General features: G+C 39.1%; 1 protein-coding gene across 7 annotated transcripts in view; it reads right to left on the bottom strand.

Annotated features, from left to right (window-relative positions):
* Positions 1 to 9,604: 9,604 nt before the first annotated feature.
* FZD6 (frizzled class receptor 6) overlaps positions 9,605 to 21,613 on the bottom strand; it is a 40,640-nt gene continuing 28,631 nt past the window's right edge. For 6 of the 7 annotated variants that reach the window (XM_072774126.1, XM_072774131.1, XM_072774127.1 and 3 more), the window contains exons 3-7: positions 19,962 to 20,158; positions 15,377 to 16,394; positions 13,919 to 14,067; positions 12,317 to 12,745; positions 9,605 to 11,081 (exon numbers count right to left, since the gene is read on the bottom strand). In XM_072774126.1, coding sequence (XP_072630227.1) covers positions 10,913 to 11,081; positions 12,317 to 12,745; positions 13,919 to 14,067; positions 15,377 to 16,394; positions 19,962 to 20,158 — 1,962 coding nt within the window. In that variant the 3' untranslated portion in view covers positions 9,605 to 10,912. The remainder of the gene's footprint in view (positions 11,082 to 12,316; positions 12,746 to 13,918; positions 14,068 to 15,376; positions 16,395 to 19,961; positions 20,159 to 21,613) is intronic. The other variant, XM_072774133.1, reaches the window with a different exon arrangement.

Here is a 21,613-nt window from a genome sequence, read left to right as displayed (position 1 = left end):
GCCCCATCAGCATTTACAGTTTAGCGTGAGCAAATAAATCAGCTCCTTTCTAGACAGCAGGGTTTGGCCGAGAGGGCCTGGCGCTCTGAGGTGTTCCCCCGCAGAGGGATGACCCCCAGGCCAGGAATGTGCTGAGCGAAGATGACAGTGTGCCAGTGAGCACTCCCTGCTGTTTCCACAGGTGGAGGGGACCCAAACTCCAGTGGGATTACCCTGAGATTCCTGGGGATTACCTCAGAAGGCAAGAAAGTGCAGATTCCCCTCCCCTTTTAACTTGTCACCAGACTCCTGTTTTTCTTGAACTTTGCATCAGAAGCAAGAATTCAAGTTATCCCATGGGCAACTACAAAGATATTTTTCCCCTCCCGCCTGACAGAGTCCTGGAAAACAGAAGGCAGAAGGAGAGGGAGGTCCCCCCCGCCCCCACCTCTCTAAGCCCAACAGGCATTATTAGCAAACTTTTGGCTTTGAAGTTAGGAGTCAAGTCCAGTATATCTAATTCAATTTCAATTTTCTGTTAGAGTTATGGTAATCCTAGACCTCAGCTCATCCAGAACTATGAGCTAAACATTTAATTTCTCAGTATATTTAACTCATGTGGTTATGAGTCATTGTTAATATGTTCTACAGATATGCTGGTTTCCAAGCTGCATATCCAAAGTAAGGGTTTTAATTGTTTTTCTTAGTGATTTGCTCATGTCTGCATACCAGCAGTCAGGCTTGGCTGACCAAAGCCATCTTGAAATATTTAACTTAGAAGTCAGTATGGGACTAAACGTGTTAAATATTTCCAAGATCTTATCCAGAGACACGTATCCTTCATCAAAGCTAAGGTCCAAAACAAGTTACACGGAGGAGGTAAAACCAACTATGTATTTTACGCATTAATATCACTTATGGAATGAATGAAATTTTACATGTCATGTAGATATTTTTATGCATGTAAGAACAAGCATATTATGTCTTTTACAGAATTGAGATAATAGGAAATATTTATCTGGTGAGCAATAATTTAGAAAATTCTAAGATAATATTGGTAATAACAAAATTCATAAAGCTGCTTATCTTCATATTGATGTACATCTTGAACTGCAATATGCCTTTATTTAGCTGAAGTATGATATAAATAATAGAAGTTTGCAAAACAGGTTGTTCTTTCTTACCACTTTGAGCATGCTCATGGCACCCAGTTTTGGAGGCAGGTGGTAGCATATGCTCATTTTGAAATCAAACAATATAGAAGTATATAAACCTGAAAGGTTTCCTTGCTATTAACCCTCACCATGATCTCACTCCTTTAAAAGAACTATTGTCCATAGCTTAGTGCATGTTTCTAGTCATTAAACATATACATGGGCAGCCCGGGTGGCTCAGCGGTTTAGCGCCGCCTTCAGCCCAGGGCATGATCCTGGGGTCCTGGGATCGAGTCCCACGTCGGGCTCCCCGCATGGAGCCTGCTTCTCCCTCTGCCTCTCTCTCTGTGTCTCTCATGAATAAATAAATAAAATCTTAAAAAAAAATAAACAGATACATAAGACAGTATTTGTTTATTTTTATTTTTTTCATAAGACAGTATTTGAATATAAGTTAAATAGGATTATTGCATACATATGTGGTATTATGACATAATAAGAAATATATATTTGGTCTTTGTCCCCATTTCTGGCACAGAGCTTCTAAAACCCTTGGAATTTCTGAAGTGATAAGAGTATTAAATATGTCTTGATATTCATAACAAACCCCTTTCAACCACACCCGAGTTTATGTTCATGAGATGATTTTTGGAAAATACCTAAGGATGGATACTGGTTGCTGGGGAACCAGCCATGTGATTAGAGGGCTGGCCTTTTCAGTTCTATGCTGTGACCTCCAAGGAGAGGAGAGAGGCTGGAGGTTGAATCTGTCACCAATGGCCAATGATTTAATCAATCATTGTAATGAAGCCTCCATAAAAACCCAAAAAAGATGGGATTTGGAGAGCTTCCAGGTTGGTGAACTGGTAGAGGTGCTGAGTGGTTGCTCAGAGACCATGGAAGCTTTATGCCTATTTCCCCAAACCTTGCCCTACGTACATTCTTCATCTGGCTGTTCACCTGTATCCCTTATACTATCCTTTATCATAAACTAGTATAAGGATGTGTTTCTCGGACTTCTGTGAGCACTCTAGCAAATGAATTGAATCCATAGAGATAGTTGTGAGAACCAGCAACTATAGTGATGGGTCAGAAACCCTGATGACAACCTGGACTTGCAATTGGCATCTGAAGTGGGGGACAATCTTCTAGGACTGAACCCCTACAGTGGGATCTCCAGGTAGATAGTGTCAGAATGGAGTCAACTGCTTGATGGCGTTGAAAAAAACATGCACATTGGAATACTTCTTATCATAACTTGCTTTTTTCACTAATGATGCTTCCTGGACATCTTTCACTATGAACATTTATAGTTCCTCCTCTTCCTTCATAACATTTTCACAGCATTTCTAATGAATGGAATGTTATATAACCAGTTGCATATTTATAGATAGAAGTTTCAGTTTTATTTTTTATTTTTTTAGGTTTCATTCATTTATTTGAGAGAGAGAGAGAGAGAGAGAGAAGGGGGAAGGGCACAGGGAGAGGAGAGCAAGAATCTCAAGCAGGCTTTCTGCTGAGTGCAAAGCTTTCCTCTTGGGGCTCGATCTCACCACCCTGAGACCATGACCTGAGCCGAAACCAAGAGCCAGATACTTAACCGATGGCGCCACCCAGGTGCCCACTGAAGTTTCAGTTTTAAATGATGCTTCAATTAATATCATTGAATAATATTCTGGTATAATGCTAATCCCTATCTGAATTTATCTTGTTTGTATATTTACTTACTTGCTCACTGTCTGACATCCCCTGGAATATAAACTCTGCGAATGCAGGGGGCTTGTCCCTTGTTCCCCACTTAGCAGCCGGGACAGAACCTGACAGATATCAGTTGTTGTTATTACTGGGAACACGTAGATATCTCTAGGTCTTTTCAACGATCCAAGGGCAACCAGGGGTGAGCTGGCTACTTCTGGCCCTTTCCCCACCTAGTCCCCCGGCTTAGCCAGTTACAACTCCTTTGTCCCTAAACAATGCCCTTGTGGAGATTCTGCTTCTCTAAAACCTTGAAATATTCACAGTTTAGATCTCAGGAATTCCAGCCCCCACTGTGGTTCCTTTCCTCTTGGGACTGCTCCGAGAGATGGGGTAGTCTCCCAGGACAAGGCTGGGCCTTATCTTGGGTTGATGTAGACAGTATTTTATCCTCTAGATTAAAGATCATGGATCTCTGGCTTAGGTATCAAGTGGGTAGGAACCTTATTTTTGCTCTGGCAAACACATTAAGAGGAAAAGTTGACTCACTTGCTCTGGAGGGAAAGGACTAGGGCATTCTCTAAAAGCAGGAGCTAATCTTTCAGGCAGCAGGCAGGTACAGACAAGACACTAATCCCCTCACAGTTCTGCCCGAGTCTGGACTACCAGCCAGTTGGGAGCTGCTGAGGGCCATGGTGGTCCCGCGGACACCTCGGCGCCTCACGGTGGCTATGGGCCAGCTGCATCGCGCCCAGGGACGTGTGTGAGTCGCCAGGGAAGGACAGGGGCCCGCCTTCTGCCCAAAGCCACCCACGCCGTAGCCTTCGATTCTCCGGAGCTTCAGACCTCAGAACTTGCATTTACTTTTGAGGTTGGTGAGTATGGAGACTGCAGTGCTGAGTCACCCCTGCTGGGGGCACTCGTGGCGGTGGTGGTCTGTGGGTGCTGGGGGAGCCGAGGGCTGGCGTGGCGGGGCGGGGTGGGGGGCAGAATTTGCCATCGTGGGTTTTCTGCTGTCTTCGGCCTTCCCTCGTGTCCCCCGCCCAGTATCACATCCTGGGGGGCTGGTCCTCCGGCCTCCTGTGTCTCCCAGGGCTGGGATCAAGCAAGCAGGTCTCAGCTTTATTTGTGGGGAGAGGAGTAGAGTCTGGGGAAGAGATGCAAGAGACAGAAGGAGGCACAGAGGTTCTCAAAACACTTGTGGGATTGCCAACCGAAGAAAAAGTGGTTTGGGGGACCGCGAGAAGCACAGCAGGGAGGAACCAGAGGAAGCTGGAACTAGAAGAACTGGTGGCCTTCCCCAGGGCTCAGTGGGGTAGGCGGCCCCTCCCAGCTCTGGGGGGCAGGCTCACAGCAGGGAGGGGGCCTCGACCACCTGCAGGCTCAGACCCCTGCAGGCAGATGGGCTGGACCCCCTGAGTCACCATTAGCTTGACTCGTGCTCAGTAAATTTTCTTAGAAAGACCAATTATATTTACACCACATATTAATAGGTTCTCTTTATAAAAATTTAAACACTACAGACCAGGTTCAAGTCTGCTTTGATTATTGTCTACAATGCTGATCCCTTCCCCAGACATCATGCATGTTACCACATTTTCTGGAGCCTTCTCATGCACTTACACATGCATATTTGTAATGTATATGGGGTATTCTGTGGTGAAAGATGACTTACATGCATGGTATCATTATGCATTGAGACACATCGATATGTAACGATAGAAAACATGGTGTGCTGTTCTACGGGGTGAGGTTTTTTTTATATACACAGTATTAGTAAGTATAGTTTTGCAATTCGCTTTTTGGTGCATAACAACACCTTGGAAGGCTTCCACATCCGCGCATTTGTTTATAAGATTTTATTTATTTATTCATAGAGACACACAGAGAGAGGCTGAGACACAGGCTGAGGGAGAAGCAGGCTCCACGCAGGGAGCCCAATGCAGAACTCGATCCCGGGTCCCCAGGGTCACGCCCTGGGCTGAAGGCCGGCGCTAAACCACTGAGCCACCCAGGTGCCCCATGTCCGTGCATTTAGAGTTCTTCCTCTTAACTGCTAATTCTTATGTGTTCTTGCCTCTTTCACACCTGGGTTCATTCTCCTCCTCATAGATTCATTCTCCCCCATTGCTCTGCACCCTTGGAGAGTGGAGAGAACAGGTGTTTATACTGTTCAGATCTCTTCAGGGTGTCCAGGGTAGCCAGACCGTGCCCTGCCTCTGAAGTCCTCGAGGCTCCCTCCCCCGATTTTGGACGTGTCGGACGCCCCTCTCTCCTGGTCTTTGCTTCATCAAGAAAGCAGTTGAAATTCTCAGTGTCTGCACAGCAGGCCTGGAAAGCCCTGCTCGGAGTCTGAGGACTGGTGACAAAGAGGCAGTGATGACTGTCAGTCGAGGAAACACAGTCCTCCTGTTGTTTGACTGTACTTATTTGCCCACAGCCTGCCAACAAGGTCAGCTCTCGAAACACAGCATGCCATTCTCCTTTGCTTAGAGCCTGCGCTGAGAGACGGCCTGGAGGAGCCAGCAAGGGTTTTGCCAGTGGTTAACTTTGTTTACCGGCTCTGAAGGTTTCTGTTTTATGAAAGTTTTCATGGGGGCTCCTGGACCCGCTGTCAGAAGGACAAAAACCACTAGGGGAGTTTATGACTTTTTACTGGTGAATTTTTCCAGATAAAGTCTAAAATCTATATATTCAGACTTAATACATTTTCTAATTAGATCCTGTAACAGGGCCCCAAGAAAATAAACCCACAAACTTGTCAGTTTTACTTTCATTGGCATCTTGGAAAGTGAGATGGAGAGAATACTAAGGTATTTTATTTTTGGGGGGTTTAGGAAAAACTTCTTAATCCTTGTTGATTTTGTGCCTCTTCTCTCACCATTTTCTAAATGTAATCATACATAGATTTATAAACCCAGGTACTAAATGTTGACTTTAACAGACTCTTTGCACTTCAGGATGTCAAAACCCAGTATATGTGAACCCAATAAGTAGGAAATATTTGTAACACTGTTAATAAAGATGAACTATGGCATGAGTTTGGAGAAAATGGTTTATTCAAAAAACTTTAAGGTGTTTCTGTGGAAACTTAAGTAGATTCTCCCTCTCTCTCTCTCTCTCTCTCTCTCACCCCACCTTTTGTGGTGGAAATCCTTCGAAGTTTCTTCTGGTTTTCTCATTTTCCTTCTAGGGATGGAAAATAAAAGCCTTGGATTTGGCTGGTAAAATCTATTCATTTTAGCATCCTTTTTTTTCATTTCTAACTAGTGTTTACCACTCCCAGCCTGTCCTTCTTGTCCTTTTCTCTATTTCTTTCCATATGGCTCCCTTTTGCTTTCCCTCCCGGAGCAGTGTCCACAGCAGACTTTCCTAGGTGACTTTCCCCCGCTGTCCAGCTCTGGGTGCCAATGTCTTTGGAGAAGTCTAAATTAGACTCTTAATCTTTCCTTGCTTGCTCTCTGTGTTGCTGCAAAGGAGTTAATGAAAGTTTGATTCTTCTGCACGTACAGATCACAATGGCCACTGTTAAAAAGCCTTCAGCATCTGGAAAGTCTTTGACTTGTGCTGGGGGCAGTGAGGTGATAAGTGTTATGCTTTCCCTGCAGAAGAGTTGTAGCAAGGCTTCTTCTAGTTATTCAAAATTATATCTTTCCTTTCTTGAGAGTACCAGTGCCTGCTTTGGCAATGCTAAAACTTTCCAGCAGTCGTAACAGGAAGAGCCCACCACTGGCATATTTCTAGGAAGCCAGAAAGCACTAAAGCTGTGATTGTGATGATGAGTGGCAATGACAAGCTGTTTTTGGTCTAGTTTTTTGAGGAAAGTCTAGGAAAGATTCTTTCACTGCTATAAATAGCCTAGCAGATGGATTCTAATGGATGTACTCTTTTTGAAAGACGATATTCCATAAAATTCTATTGAGGATTTGTGGGTGACTTACAAGATGAAATGCTGCTTTATTGAATCTTTTCTGCTTTGCATTTAGCTGCACTTTCCTCATGGCAATATTGTTACTGTACATGTAAATATGTAATTGAGGTCCACTTTCTTGGTCAAAAAATGCTATGTAATTCTTATAAAAATTAATGAAATGGTAGGCTCTTTTTGCATCACAGACTCTGGTCTCATGAAAAAGAGAAACTGCTATTTTCTTTTGAATTAGAGGATAGTTTTGAAGTTTGCTACTAGAAATAGAATATATAAAAAATTTAAGTTTACTGAATACAAATGCTCTGTTCCTGGTTGGCGAATCATTTAGAATACAGGTAGGTATAGATGTACATTTTTACCTTAAATAAATTGCTAACAAATCTAATCCAGCAATATATTAAATGAGACACATGATACATTAATTGTCAAGATAGGATTCGTTACTAACTCATTAAAAAAAGATCTATTTTCTATCAAATGCCAACCTTGTTCTTAATGATGAAATACCATAGAAATTCCCTTTAAACAAGACCAGGACATCTGTTGCTACTGCTCTTAACAATTAAAGGTTCTCAGGTCAAGCTAACAGATGAGAAATAAAATTACCATGATTTGAGACAAAAAGACCATCTACATTGAAAATCCAGGAAAAGTCAACTGTGAAATCATTAGAATGAATAGAAGACCTAAAATAAATATTAAAAATCCATGTTTTCTACATGATCTTTATTTTTTTATTTTTAAAGATTTTATTTATTTATTCATGAGAGACACAGAGAGGCAGGCAGAGACACAGGCAGAGGGAGAAGCAGGCTCCATGCAGGGAGCCTGATGTGGGACTCGATCCCAGGTCTCCAGGATCACACCCTGGGCTGAAGGCAGGCTCTAAACCACTGAGCCACCCAGGGATTCCTCTACATGATCTTTAAAAAGCAAGTTACGTGTCTGCAAATATACGTAAGAGAATCATAAGACAGGAAGATACTATTTAAAATAACAGTGAGAAAAACGCTCTGTGAAATTAAAAATATGACAGCCCAAATAAGGATTCAATAGAAATCTAGAAGATAAGCTTGAGAAATAGTCTTAGAGAACCAAAACTCAAAGAGATGAACCGAAACAGAGGAAAGATGAGAAAACTGGAGGATCTGCCTAGGATGTCCATGATCAGATTAAAAGGAATTCCCGTAAAAAAGAGCAAAGCAGAAGGGAGGAAATTATCACACATACACACCACACACAAAGACCATTTCACTGCATTGAATGTCTAAAGCTCGTACTTTTTTCAGATTCCCTTCATTTTTATCTAATGTACTCTTTCTTTTCTAGGATACTACAATACATTCACCACGGCTCCGTAGGCATCCCTTAGCTGTGACAGTTTCTGACTTTATTTTTGATGATCTTGAGAGCTTTGAGGACTGGTCAGGTATTTGTAAAACGTCCATCTGCTGAGATTTGTCTGCTTTTTTCACAACTAGACTGAGGTTATGGATTTGGGGGAGGAAGATCACAGAGGTCAGGTGCCACCTTCATCACATCATATGAAGGGCACCTACTCCCCACAAGTGCTCTACTGATGACCGATGTCACCTGACCTAGGTGGTGTTTTGTCAAGTTTCTCTACCGTGAAAGTTATTCTTCCCCAGCCCCGTTCCCTACTGTGTTCTTTGGAAGGAAGCCACTAACCATGTTGGAGTGAAGAGTTCCACTGCACCTCAAGGATGAAGTAGCTACATAAATCACTTCCAAGAAATACTTTAGGAGCGTGACTGTTGGATGGTGGTAAGACCAAGTTGGGCTGTGTTGAGAAACTGCCTGTTTTCCAAAGTGGCTGCAACATTTTGCATTCCCATTAGTAATGAACAAGAGTTCCTGTTGCTGCTCTGCATCCTTACCAGAAATTGATACTGTCAGTTATTTTTTAAATTGTAACCATTCTAATAGATGTAGTGGTGTCTCCTTGTTTGTCCTTGCTGATGTTTTTAAGTTACAGGAGTTTAACAAATCCATGCCTCATAATTCAGGAGTACCTCTGGATCTTTTCCTATTGGTCTGATGTGTGTGCCAATTCTTATTCATGTGTTGTTTTTGCGTGTCTGCCTACATTTGATTATATGATGAATATTGTATTTGAAAAAGTATTTGTAGAATACAGAGAATGACATTTTCTTCCTCTAGACAAGATTTCCATATGCTTCTGCCTACTACTAACCCAGAACTACCTTATTCTAATTCCAAAGTAAGAGATTTTTCTAGTCCACCCAGGTAACTTGAAGCAGGGCTGCTTTCCTTATACTTCACCCTTGCTCCTAGGATGCATCCCTTTGGAGGTCACAATTCTAAGTGCAGGGTGGTGTGTGGATACTCCTTCTCTTGAACCCCAGCCCTCTGAGGCTAATTCAACCTCTCAACCACTTTTTCCCAACCATTAAATGCTCCTTGAGCAAAAGAAGCTCCAATTGTTGGGCCTGGCAGAGTGAATTTCTTTCTTCTCCCAGATCTTACCCTGGCAATTCCTCACTATCTTATTTGTTTTTTAGAATGTTTTAATTTGATATCATTTTATTTCCCACTGCCAAGAGTGAAAGCAGCGTCCTGGGCTCCCTTTGCTTTACCCCATCCTTCAGGTCTCCCGCTGGCTTTAATAAGTATGGTAAATATGGCTGTATAAGATATATAGTCTGGGAAGAAATTGTAACAAATGAAAAATAAGAGTCTTGTCTTCTCCTTTTCCAGTTTAAAAAAGAAAAAAGCTTCTGACTTATTAGTCACGGAGCCACTGATCTGAAAAATCCTACCACCTCCTGGGTCAGGACCACTAAGCACAGAATTCTCCACAATCTCTTACACAGTGAGAATTTTATTACTGGAAAGCTCATACAATGTTTTTGTATACAAAGTTCAAAAATGCCGAAAACTTAGTATTTACATTTTCCATACAGTACATGATAATCTTCTTCTTATGCTAAATAGAGGAAAAAAACCCAAAGCATTAGAAACCATTCTTCAAGGTATAACACTTAATTGGAAATAAAATTAAGAAAATTCTTTAATATTTTAAAGTATGTTATATAAAATACATTTTGTTTATCAGGACTACATTTTTTCCCCATTTGGCTGGCACTAATATTGCTAACATATTTTTTAACACACTTTTAAATGTTCAGCAAACCCTATTTAAGTGCAGAAATGAATTCCACATAATGTCTGAGAAAGAGACTGTATAAATTTTAGTATTCTAAATGTTAAAAAAATAGTTAAAGGGATAGCAACTATAAATCTTACAAATACAATCTTGAGTGGTCATAAAACAAGTTTTTTTTTTTTAAGGAAATCAATTGCACTTGGCTTAAAAGAGTAACATTTCATCTAATCCTTCAGGACATATTATTTAAAAATGTAGAACGATCAATGAGCAGCATAATACAATCAACACTGGACATCAAGCACCTTATTTTAGTGGCATAACAGATGTATAAAATTCCTAAAACAAGACTTTACAAAATTCACACAAGGAAGATGATGAAGTGGAATAAATGGATTTTTAAAGTTGAATTTCTGTTATAACACTTTCCAGTGTGTCAGGTGCCAGTTATTTTTTATACTATAAAAGAATACTATTTTTCAATTTTCTTAGAAACTCAGTGTAAAAGCTACCAAAGTAGTGCTAAAATATCAGAATAACATAAAAATATTTGAATAGCTTTTCCAGGAATTCTAAAAAAAAAGTTCAAATACATATAAACTTATTTTCAAATATATAAAAAAGATACAAAGATAAGTTTTAAATACTTTAGCAAGGAAATATCTTGATTTTATGCCATAAAAGTGAAATAACATATAGTACATCTTAAAATACTTTTAACAAGAATAGAATCTTCATAAATAGAAAAGGAAGATTCCTCTAATCCCTTCTCCCACGCAACTTAAAAAAATATTAACCTGCATATTTCTGCTTTCTGGGTATACTGTCATCATTGACCTCTGAGTGAAATTAATTCTATTATTTTCGGAATCTATTGTGTCCAGCGTAACAGTAGGCAATGCAGCTGTCAGTGCAGAAGAATACAACAGTGACATGGACAAGACAGCGTACTGTCACCTCCAGTGTAACATGAACCCACTCCTCAGCATCGGGACAACCTGCTTCTCACGTATCAGAGTGACTTCCAGTGCCATGCTCTTTTCTACCTCCTGAAGCTGAGTGAACGAGCAGTGATGTGGAGCCTTTCAGGCTGCCGGGCTCTGAAGAGCCTGGGACCTGCAAGCTGCTGCTCTGCATTGGGCCGGTTTCAGTGACATCACTTTTTGGAGTTACCCTAGGTAAAAAGATGAAAGTCAACATACATACAGACCAAAGCACAAATGTGATGCCAAATGTCCTTACAAATGCTATCTACTTCTCATGAGTTTTACTCCCAACCAGTTTCCACTTTTATCAGAGCATGATTAACTAAAACTCCTTATGTGTACCCTAACACTTCAAAATGCAAATACTTATTTTAATTTTTAAAAGATTTTATTTATTTATTTGAGAGACAGAGACAAAGAGAGCACATGAGTGGGGGCAGAGGGAGAAACAAGCTCCCAGCTGAGCAGTGAGCCCAATGCAGGGCTCTATCTCAGGACCCCAGAGATCATGACCTGAGCTGAAGGCAGCCGCCTAACTGACTGAGCCACCCAAGTGCCCTCAAATACTTTATTTTCAAATACAATGCTAACTTCAGAAACTGCATTAAGCACCCTCCATGCATGGGCTGAACATGGTGTGGCATGGGGAAAACAATTAATAAGACAGGATTCCTGCCCTTGGTTTAGTAAATATTTTATTCATTTCCCACCAAGGATGCGATGTTGTGTAATTCCAACACAAAGATGGAAATACAAAGATGCATCAGACCACAGCTCTGCAAATTTAGTGGAGGTTTAAAGGCACGTGTCTAATTAGAATCTGGTCTGCAAAAACTGTTATGGGAACACAAAGAAGGAGCATTTGGTCTAGTTTGGGAGGACAGAGGTGAGACAACCTAGAGACCTAAAAGTACTTCACTATCAGCATTCTGGCTCATTCGATGTTTACCTGTGTTTGGATCACTTATGACCATTTGGAAAAATTTCATTAAAGATAATGTCAATATCCTTTCATGTTCAGAAAATAAGAAACATTTTATAATCATCTTCATATAAAATGACAAATGCCTTTTAGCACTACGACACAGTACTAAAACTTAATAGCCTGTATTTCAGAAGGATCTCAAATATTTACCCAAATATACATGCAACCTTGAACAATTACCATAGGAATGACTGTTACTTTCCTACTTGAACAACATTCATGAAGGCTCTTTTCAAAGCTAAGAATTAAACTACCAAATAGCACATTTATAGGCTGAAGCCAAACTTCCTAAACCCAAACTTCCTTGGACTAAGTGTATGGACATGTCATCTAGAACATTTTCTTTCCAGGTATGCTATGCTTTAATAATAATTAAAAAAAAGTATAATGCAGAATTCAAAGGAGTCCTGATTTAAGATAACAAAAATCAAAGCTCACCTTCCTTCACTCCGTGTACTTTCAGATATGCTGATCTTATCAGTCCCATTGCCTGCCCGGCCTTTCCTGTCAGCCTGTTCCTCACAGAGTCGGGAGCTGGATGCTGCTGGGGAGGCTGGCTCCCCACAGTCCTGTTCTCTTGATCTGGGGGTGCTCGCTCCATCTGCTCTCACCTCTCTCACTGATGTTTCAGGGGAGGTTTGTATTTCTGTCAAAGTTTCTTGTCCTAAGTAATCGTGGTTAGTGATTGCCACTGCAGAAGTGCCATGATTGGCTGTAGCACCTGTGCTGGTTCCCATGGATTTGGAAATGACCTTCAGCTTGTGCGAACTTGGTTTGTAGTGCTTCTTTTTGTGCTTAACTTTAGAATTGTGCTTTAAGAAGAACTCACATGACTCCTGTAGTACTCTTCTACTTTCACTGATTGGACTGTAAGAGAAACCAAAGAGAGGGTTTACTTGGCAAATGTTAAGTGTTATGAAGAAGCCAAAAAGCACATAATATATCTTATGCCAAAAATCCTTAGTCAATAAAGTTAAAAATTTGAAATGACTTATGGTTATGAAATCTGGGATTATAAATACTATGAGATATAAGTAGACTGTCATGAAGTGAAATCTTTTTTTGCAGACACCATTAGTTGCCTTTGTCAACATAAACAAGTTGGTGAGAAATTTAAGAAGTGAAACCAAAGGATGAGGAAACTCAAAGCGGCATAAAGTAGGGGACTATCTGCAAATTATATGTAAATACATCAAATATAAAAGTAAACCTGAAGAAAAAGGACAGAGAGTGGCTGGTTGTTAAATTTAATTATTTGCTAACATTAAAGTTAGCAAGTTATACTGAAGTGAATATATAAATATGGGATAGATATATAATAATAGTGCAAAAAAATCAAAGTCCAGTTAAATGCAATTCTTCAGACTTCAAAAACTTAGAAAAGATCTATACTTCTGAGATTTTTACCACAAAAGAGTTTATTAATCAAACTAATGGGGAATAGTTAAAACAACTATACTACACTGTTGACCGTATAGAGCATACAATGTATATAAATAACCAAAATGAACTATTTACTTGTAAATCTACTATATTGTTATAACATGCTATGTAAGTTTAAAATGTTACCATCTTAAGCAAGGCAAATAAGTGACATTTTAAGTCAGCACTATGTATAATAAAATTTCAAGGTATTAAACAATGATCATACAATATATTTGAATCCTACTTTATAGATTCCCTTACATATATTTGATCCCATTTATTCTCTTATCACTGATAAGAAAAATTTAAATTTAAAATGCTGCACCAAATAATGAATCCAGTGACAACAGTAATAATCTTGAATATAAGCTGTGGAAAGAAAATGCACACTTTACAAATCTTTCATTCATATTTCAATAGAATAGTGTAGGTCAAAGACTATTTTAATGAGTGCCAAACAAAATAAAGTATGTTTCTCCAGGCTCCAGGAAAAAGAATTCCAAATTTGACATAATAGCTGACATAATGAAACTCCACTGAGTGAGGACTTAAATAGTTCCTTGGTATTTGTTCTACTTAATTAAAACAACATCAGATAATTAAATAGATTCTTACTCTCTCTTACGATTTCGTTTAAAAAACCCAGCCCATTCTGTGCATGTCTTTTTGCTTCCAACCCAGAAGACAGCAGAGATGCCAACAATTAATGTCATCAGATATTTTATCATAAATAAAGCCAATTCTGGTCGAGTTTCTGTTTTAGCCTACAAAAAAAAAAAAAGTGAATAAAAATTTCAGTGGTGCATTTAAAGTGGAGAGAAATCTATATAGTCAATGTAAAACTCATACAAAAAGTATAAATCTCCAGTCTGTTTTATTATAAAATGTTTGACATAACGTAATATAATGAATGGTGCTGCTTTAAGTGCATTTTTTTTTTTTTTAATTTATGGTAGGCACACAGTGAGAGAGAGGCAGAGACATAGGCAGAGGGAGAAACAGGCTCCATGCACTGGGAGCCCGACGTGGGATTCGATCCCGGGTCTCCAGGATCGTGCCCTGTGCCAAAGGCAGGCGCTAAACCGCTGCGCCACCCAGGGATCCACCCCCCCTTTTTTTTTCTTTTCTTTTTTTTTTAAGTGCATTCTTTATTAAAGTTCTGAATGAAGAACTTTTATCTGTTTATCAAAATATATAATTAGAAAGGGGAAATATATTTAGGAAGAACATCCTAAATCTTGGCTTGATTTCCCAGCATTTTTTCCTGTAAGTATAGCAGCCTCTTATAATTGCCAAAATATTTGGCTCTAAGAATTCATCTACTTTCCCTCATTATAATCAACCAAAAAATCACACTTAAACTCATTGGAACAACATACTATTTTAGAGTCTTTACACATTGTTGTTTATGTTATAAAAAATTTGGTTGGTTAGGGTGAAATAAGTATCAATACAATACAGTAAAATAAGTTCTGCTTTTATAAGCATATACAAAACCAAAAATTATAAGATAATATGATCAAATTAAATATACCCAAATAAGGTCTCTTCCTACTACGGAAGAAGAATGAAAAACAACTCCCAATTCAGCAGAAGTTGACAGACCTGTTCTTCTGTTTCTGTTCCTCATTATTATCTGCCTTTGAAACTGAATTTAATTTTAAAAGAAGAGCTACAGGAGGCACTCCAACCTGTAACCAAAGCCAAAACTTGAGGACAGAGCAGCTCTGGAGGCATGGATCCCAGTTTCATCTAATGCATGAAGAATCATTTCCTCTATCTGCTGGACTTTCTTACAGGAGATCAAATGTTATGGTCATGACTAGTTCAAGTGTACTTCCAGGGAACATTCTCCAGATTAAAGCTAAATAGTGAACTAATACAGGGGTACCTGGGGGGCTCAGTTAACTATCTGCCTTTGGCTCAGGTCATGCCCTCAGGGTCCTGGGATCTAGTTCAGCGAGAAGCCTGCTTCTCCTTCTGCACTCCCCACCCCCCGCTTGTGAGCTCTCTCAAATAAATAAAATCTTTAAAAAAGAAATAGTGTAATGAACTAATACAAACGCTCTTTACCTGATAAGGACACGGGATATGGTACTGACGACAGTGGTCAGAGACCCAGGTTATTTCCCAGGTGATCCTATTCACCTGCTCATAGACGTAACATCCCAGAAGTGTCACCAGTGGCACAAGATACAGGCCACTAAAGACTCCAATTCGAATCATAAATTTCTTTAGTTTCTCTTGGTTCCGGCCATCATGTTGTATAACTTGTCGAACATGATTTAAGGAAATAATGCCAGCTAAAAGAAGAGACAGCCCGACAAACACACAAAGGCACAGTGGCAAGAGTACAAAGTAGCGAGAAGCATCCAGGTCATAAAGGCCAACAAAGCAAACGCCACTAATGTTGTCTCCTTCAACTTTGTTCATAGCAAGAAGCATAACAGTCAGAAAACCTGGTATTCCCCATGCAACAGCATGAAACCACACTGCTTTTTGTTCAATGGCTTCACAACTCCATTTTCTTCCTGCAGCTAAGAACCACGTAATGGTAAGAATCACCCACCACACGGTGCCAGCCATTGTGAAAAAATACAGAAACATAAACAGAACAGTGCAAGCCTTATTCTGAGAACCCAGAACTACTGTGTCACCTAGTTCTAGCTTCTCATCTGCCTTGTTGCAGGCTGTGCGATCGCCTAACAAGAATCCGATAAAGTACATCAGAGACACAATGCTGTAGCAGACGGAGTAATATATAATTGGTCTCTCTGGGTATCTGAATCTTTTAACATCAATTAAGAAAGTAAGGAATGTGAAAAGAGTTGCACAGAGACAAAATATTGAAACTATTCCAATAAAACTTTTTGCAAACTCTAGCTCATCGCTTTTAAAATACATGTTAGGGCATGGAGGCGCGCACTGGTCAATCCCCAGAAACTTATAGCCTTGTCCCCCAGAAGTCTTAAGATGCCTTGGACACCAAAATCCAATGTCTCTCTGGACTTGCTCTGTGTTCTTCTGAGGACCAAGAAACTGTGTGTGTGGATCAAAAGTTACAGGAACAGTCTCATCACAGTACTGCAATCTGTAAAAATGATAAAAACTGAAGTCAACATTTTTATTGATTCACTATTTTAATGTATGCTTTCCAGCTATAAAGTGCTACCTTATGCATTCATAATTGATGGGAGGACACACAACCTGATAGATTATAGGTTAGAGCTTTGAAGTTAACTAAAAACTTGTAGTTATTAGTGAGGCCCCAACACGCTAACATATGTTTAATACAAGGCAAGTGAATATGAAAATTTCCTTACTCAGAAAATTATCAATTTAATAATTTTTATTTTGTAAACTTTTTTTCAAGTAGGCTCTACACCCTAGGTGGGGCTTAAACTCACAACCTCGAGATCAAAGAGTTGCATGCTCCACTGACTGAGCCAGTCAAGTGCCCCAATTAATAACTTTTAAATAATTTCTGTTTCCAAGACTAAATATCTAAGAAAGAATTCATCCTAAAAAAAAAAGAAAGAAAGAAAAAATTTATCTTAATTAGTAGTCTCCAGACAAATAAGTGCTGGCTTGTCTGTTTACAGTATTAGAAATATAAGCCATGGGGAAATTCACTTGTTTTCTAATGCCCCCAAGTAAAGCGGCTCAATCATATGACTAAGGTGTTAACAGCTAAAATTGACTGAAATGAGACCCTTCCCTTTCCTGGATTGGGTTAGGTGATCTCTACAGAAGATCACCAAGAGGTAGACTCAGACCAGCTTAATTCACATCACTATTCTGTTTGTTTGGCTGTTTTTTTTAATTGAGATATAGTTGGCATACCGTATTATTTGAGTTTTAGGTAGGTGTACAACATAGTGATTTGACATTTATATACATTGAGAAATGGTCCCAGGTAAATCTAATCACCATCTGTCACAAAACTAATATAATGTTATTAACCATACACTATATCCTCATGACATAACTGGAAGTTTGTACTTCTTGCCTCCCTTGTTTACGGCATAGCAGAGTGAAGTATATTTCTATTTTGTGAAAAACTACTACTCAGTTAAATTTTTTTTTTTACAGTTTTAAACTTAAATTAAATTTGCCAACATATAGTATAACACCCAATGGTCACCCCATCAAGTGCCCTTCTCAGTGCCCGTCACCCAGTCACCCCATCCCCCCCTCACCACCTCTTCCACAACCCTTTATCTGTTTTCCAGAGTTAGGAGTCTCTCATGGTTTGTTTCCCTATCTAATTTTTCCAACTCAGTTCCCCTCCTTTCTCTTATAATCCCTTTCACTATTTCTTATATTTCCCTTATGAGTGAAACCATATGATGACTGTTCTTCTCTGATTGACTTATTTCACTCAGCGTAATACCATGTTGAAGTAAATGGTGGGTATTTGTCTTTTCTGATGGCTGAGTAATATCCCATTGTATATATAGACCACATCTTCTTCATCCATTCATCTGTCTACTCAGTTAAATTTCTACACACCAATATTAATTTGGAGGATCTGTATGGTTTAAAAATTAGTGGGAGCTTTAGGGCACCTGGGTGGCTCAGTCGGTTAAGTGTCTGACTTCAGCTCAGGTCATGATCTCGTTGTCCTGGGACTGCAACCTACACTGGGCTCCCTACTCACCAGGAAGTCTGCTTCTCTCTCTTCCTCTGTCCCTCCCCACACTGTGCTCTCTCGCTCTCTCTCTAAAATAAATAAAATCTTTAAAAAAATTTAAATAAATTAGTGGGAGTTTTTAACAAGAAAACATTTATTTTACTTAAATATTTATTTATTTAAATTTTTAAAAATTTATTTAATTTTTTAAAAGATTTTATTTTTAAGTAATCTCTACACCCAATGTGGGATTCAAACTCATAACCCCAGCATCAAGAGTCGCATGCTACACCAGCTGAGCCAGCCAGGTGCAGCAAAAAGAAAACGTTTAAAACATGCGAGGAAAAAAAAAATAAAAATAAAAAAAAAATAAAACATGCGAGGGATCCCTGGGTGGCGCAGCGGTTTGGCGCCTGCCTTTGGCCCAGGGCGCGATCCTGGAAACCCGGGATTGAATCCCACATCGGGCTTCCGGTGCATGGAGCCTGCTTCTCCCTCTGCCTATGTCTCTGCTTCTCTCTCTCTCTCTCTCTGTGACTATCATAAAAAATAAAATAAAATAAAATAAAAAAATAAAAAAAAAACATGCTTTAGATATAGATAAGAGTAGCAAATAATAAAATACATGCCCAGATAAAGAACATTATGTATCTACCAACATTTTAAAAACTTAATATTATGTCAGTTTTGCTTTATATCTTTTAAAATAAAACAATATAACATTAGATCTCAGGTGGGACCCCTTTCTGGTTTTACTCTCTTTTTCTCTCTCCCCAGAAATACTCATTACCATACGTTCAGTTTTTATTCTCCTTATGCATTTAAAAAAAATCTTTCTTATGTGATTTTCTAACCATAATATTATATAGTATTGTTTCACAGGTTTTGAATTTTATATAAATGACACCGTACTATATATATCATCCTATAGCATCCTATTTTTACTTAATTTTTAGATTTATCCATGCTTATAGATGTGGATCAACTACATTAATTTTATCAACTATATGGTAGTATTCTAGTGTATAAGTACATCACAATTTACTAGTCATTCTTCTACAATGGACTTTCAGTTTTTCCATTTTTAAAAAAAATTACGAATAATTAGCAATCAGTATTTTTTTTTTAATTTTTATTTATTTATGATAGTCACAGAGAGAGAGAGAGGCGCAGAGACACAGGCAGAGGGAGAAGCAGGCTCCATGCACCGGGAGCCCGATGTGGGATTCGATCCTGGGTCTCCAGGATCACGCCCTGGGCCAAAGGCAGGCGCCAAACCGCTGCGCCACCCAGGGATCCCAACAATCAGTATTCTTATGTATGATCCACTGTTTGTGTAAAAGTTTCTATAGAGGGGGATTGCCTAGAATGTAAGGTATGAGTATGCTCAACTTTACTATATATTACCAATTGTTCCTAAAAACAAGTATGTGTTCACCAGAAGTGTATGACTTCCACAAAGCATCTATATACTTCCTTTAGTCTATATATAAAGAAACAGAAAGGTAGACACAGCTTCTTTCCCAGGTTTATCGTGTAAAGTCTCATTATATCAGCAGAATAACTCAAATTACAATCCCCTAATGTCTAGAGAATAGGAGACAAAAGTTATTAATCAAGGTCAATGTGCAAAAAGGTCAGTGAATTGATAAGTTCATTTCCCCCCAGTTTGGGTCAAAGGCACCATTACATGTTCTCAGAGAACTGTGTACTTCTCTTTTGTTGTATCTAGCATGGTTAAAATTTTACATTTATTATTATAATTATTTGATTACTATTTGTTCTTCCCCATATCACTGCAAAGTTCTCACTGCAAATCTGTTTTTGCTCACCATTATGTCCAAAAGCTTATCACCCCAGTGGCTGGCATATGTTAAGTGTACAATAAACATTTGTTGAATGAAATAATGAAACCCTGTCACAAATGTTCTGGAAAACTAACACCAGCATTAAAAGATTATTGGTAAAAAAAAATAAAAAAAAATAAAAGATTATTGGTAGCTTTTAGTTGAAAACATAATTTACCTGTCACATTCAAGTTCCTCAGGCCATCGCATACCAAAAGTGTCGATTAGTTTTTTGCAATCAGAATATACTTTCTCACAAAACTTACGACAAGGTGGAACCACATTAATTTGGTCTGTGCACGCTGGTACGAAAGCTTTGCAAAGGAAAGTTTCAATGTTTGGTGAACATTCCAAATTTGCAAGGGGAAGAAAGGGCTATTAAGAAAAACAGCAAGATAAGTAAGGTTAGAAAACATTTTAATAACAAATGAATGAAATTAATTTACTATTCATACGCCTTTTCACTTACACTCCAAAAGAATCTTTATCTCTCTCAATACAGTCAATTTTTTTCACTTTTATGTATTTCTAAACTGATCTCTCTTTTTTTTAATTTTTATTTATTTATGATAGTCACAGAGAGAGAGAGAGAGGCAGAGACACAGGCAGAGGGAGAAGCAGGCTCCATGCACCTGGAGCCCGATGTGGGATTCGATCCCGGGTCTCCAGGATCGCGCCCTGGGCCAAAGGCAGGCGCTAAACCGCTGCGCCACCCAGGGATCCCCTCTAAACTAATCTCTATGCCCAATGTGGAATTGAGTCATGTACTCTACTGACTGTGCCAGCCAGGTGCCCCTCAATATAGTCAAATTTTAAGGAGATAATTTCAGTTGGTCTGTTAGACTTATGAACACTTCATACGCAATGGAATATTATAGTTCTATTAAATTATACATTTTTTAAGAAGATGAGCTAAGTCAAATCAAAAGCAAAGCATGAATTGATTGCTAGGTAAAATAAATTATGCAAATATCCCATTTATAAGTATATACTGGAACACCCAAACACTGTACTAAGCATTCTAGAGAGTGAAGGAATGTTTGGGGCAGAGGAACAGCACAGAAAAGGCATGAGTATCACTAGAATGTGTATATGCAGGGCAAGCTCAGAGTGGCTAGAATATAAGGTCAAAGAGGTGGTGTTAGGGTCCAAGTAAGAGAGGTGAGATTGGAGGTATGCTGGGCCTGATCCTGGAGACCAGGAATGACAATGGTAAATTGCCTGGATTTTCAAATCAAGGAATGAAATACTATTGGAGAGTTTTAAGCAGGGAGTATCTCTAGAGTCTGACAGCTGAGCTGGTATGCTGGACCCCATTCATTGGCTTTGTGTGACTTTGTCAAATTAACTTTTCTGTGCATTAATTTTTTCATCTGTAACATGGCAATAATAGTAGTACCTGTTCCGTAAGACTGTCATGAGAATGGAATTAATAAGTGTAGTACACTTCAAATAGTGTTTGGCATTTAGTAAGCACTCAATAAACATCAGATTGTGATGATTACACTTTAGAGAATACAGATGACTTCTGGATAAACCTGGCACACTAATCACAGATGTTGACCCCCTTTCCCTCCTCATGCTTCCTCACTAAAATTATAATAAAGAGAAAAAAAAGGTACTAACCCATTGGTAAGTGAACAGAAGAGACCACATGAGCATATCTGACTTTTCTGGAGAACAAAAACAACAAGCCCCAACCTTTCCAAGACAGGAAACTATTAGAGGAATGGAAAGTGAGAGGCAGCCCGGGTGGCTCAGCGGTTTAGTGCCACCTTCAGTCCAAGGCATGATCCTGGAGACCCGGCATCGAGTCCCATGTCGGGCCTC

The sequence above is a fragment of the Canis lupus genome, chromosome 14 (assembly GCF_048164855.1).
Source record: "Canis lupus baileyi chromosome 14, mCanLup2.hap1, whole genome shotgun sequence".
In the NCBI taxonomy this organism is placed as follows: domain Eukaryota; kingdom Metazoa; phylum Chordata; class Mammalia; order Carnivora; family Canidae; genus Canis; species Canis lupus.
Note: the sequence above shows the minus strand (reverse complement) of the source record. Positions and strands in the feature narration are given on the sequence as shown.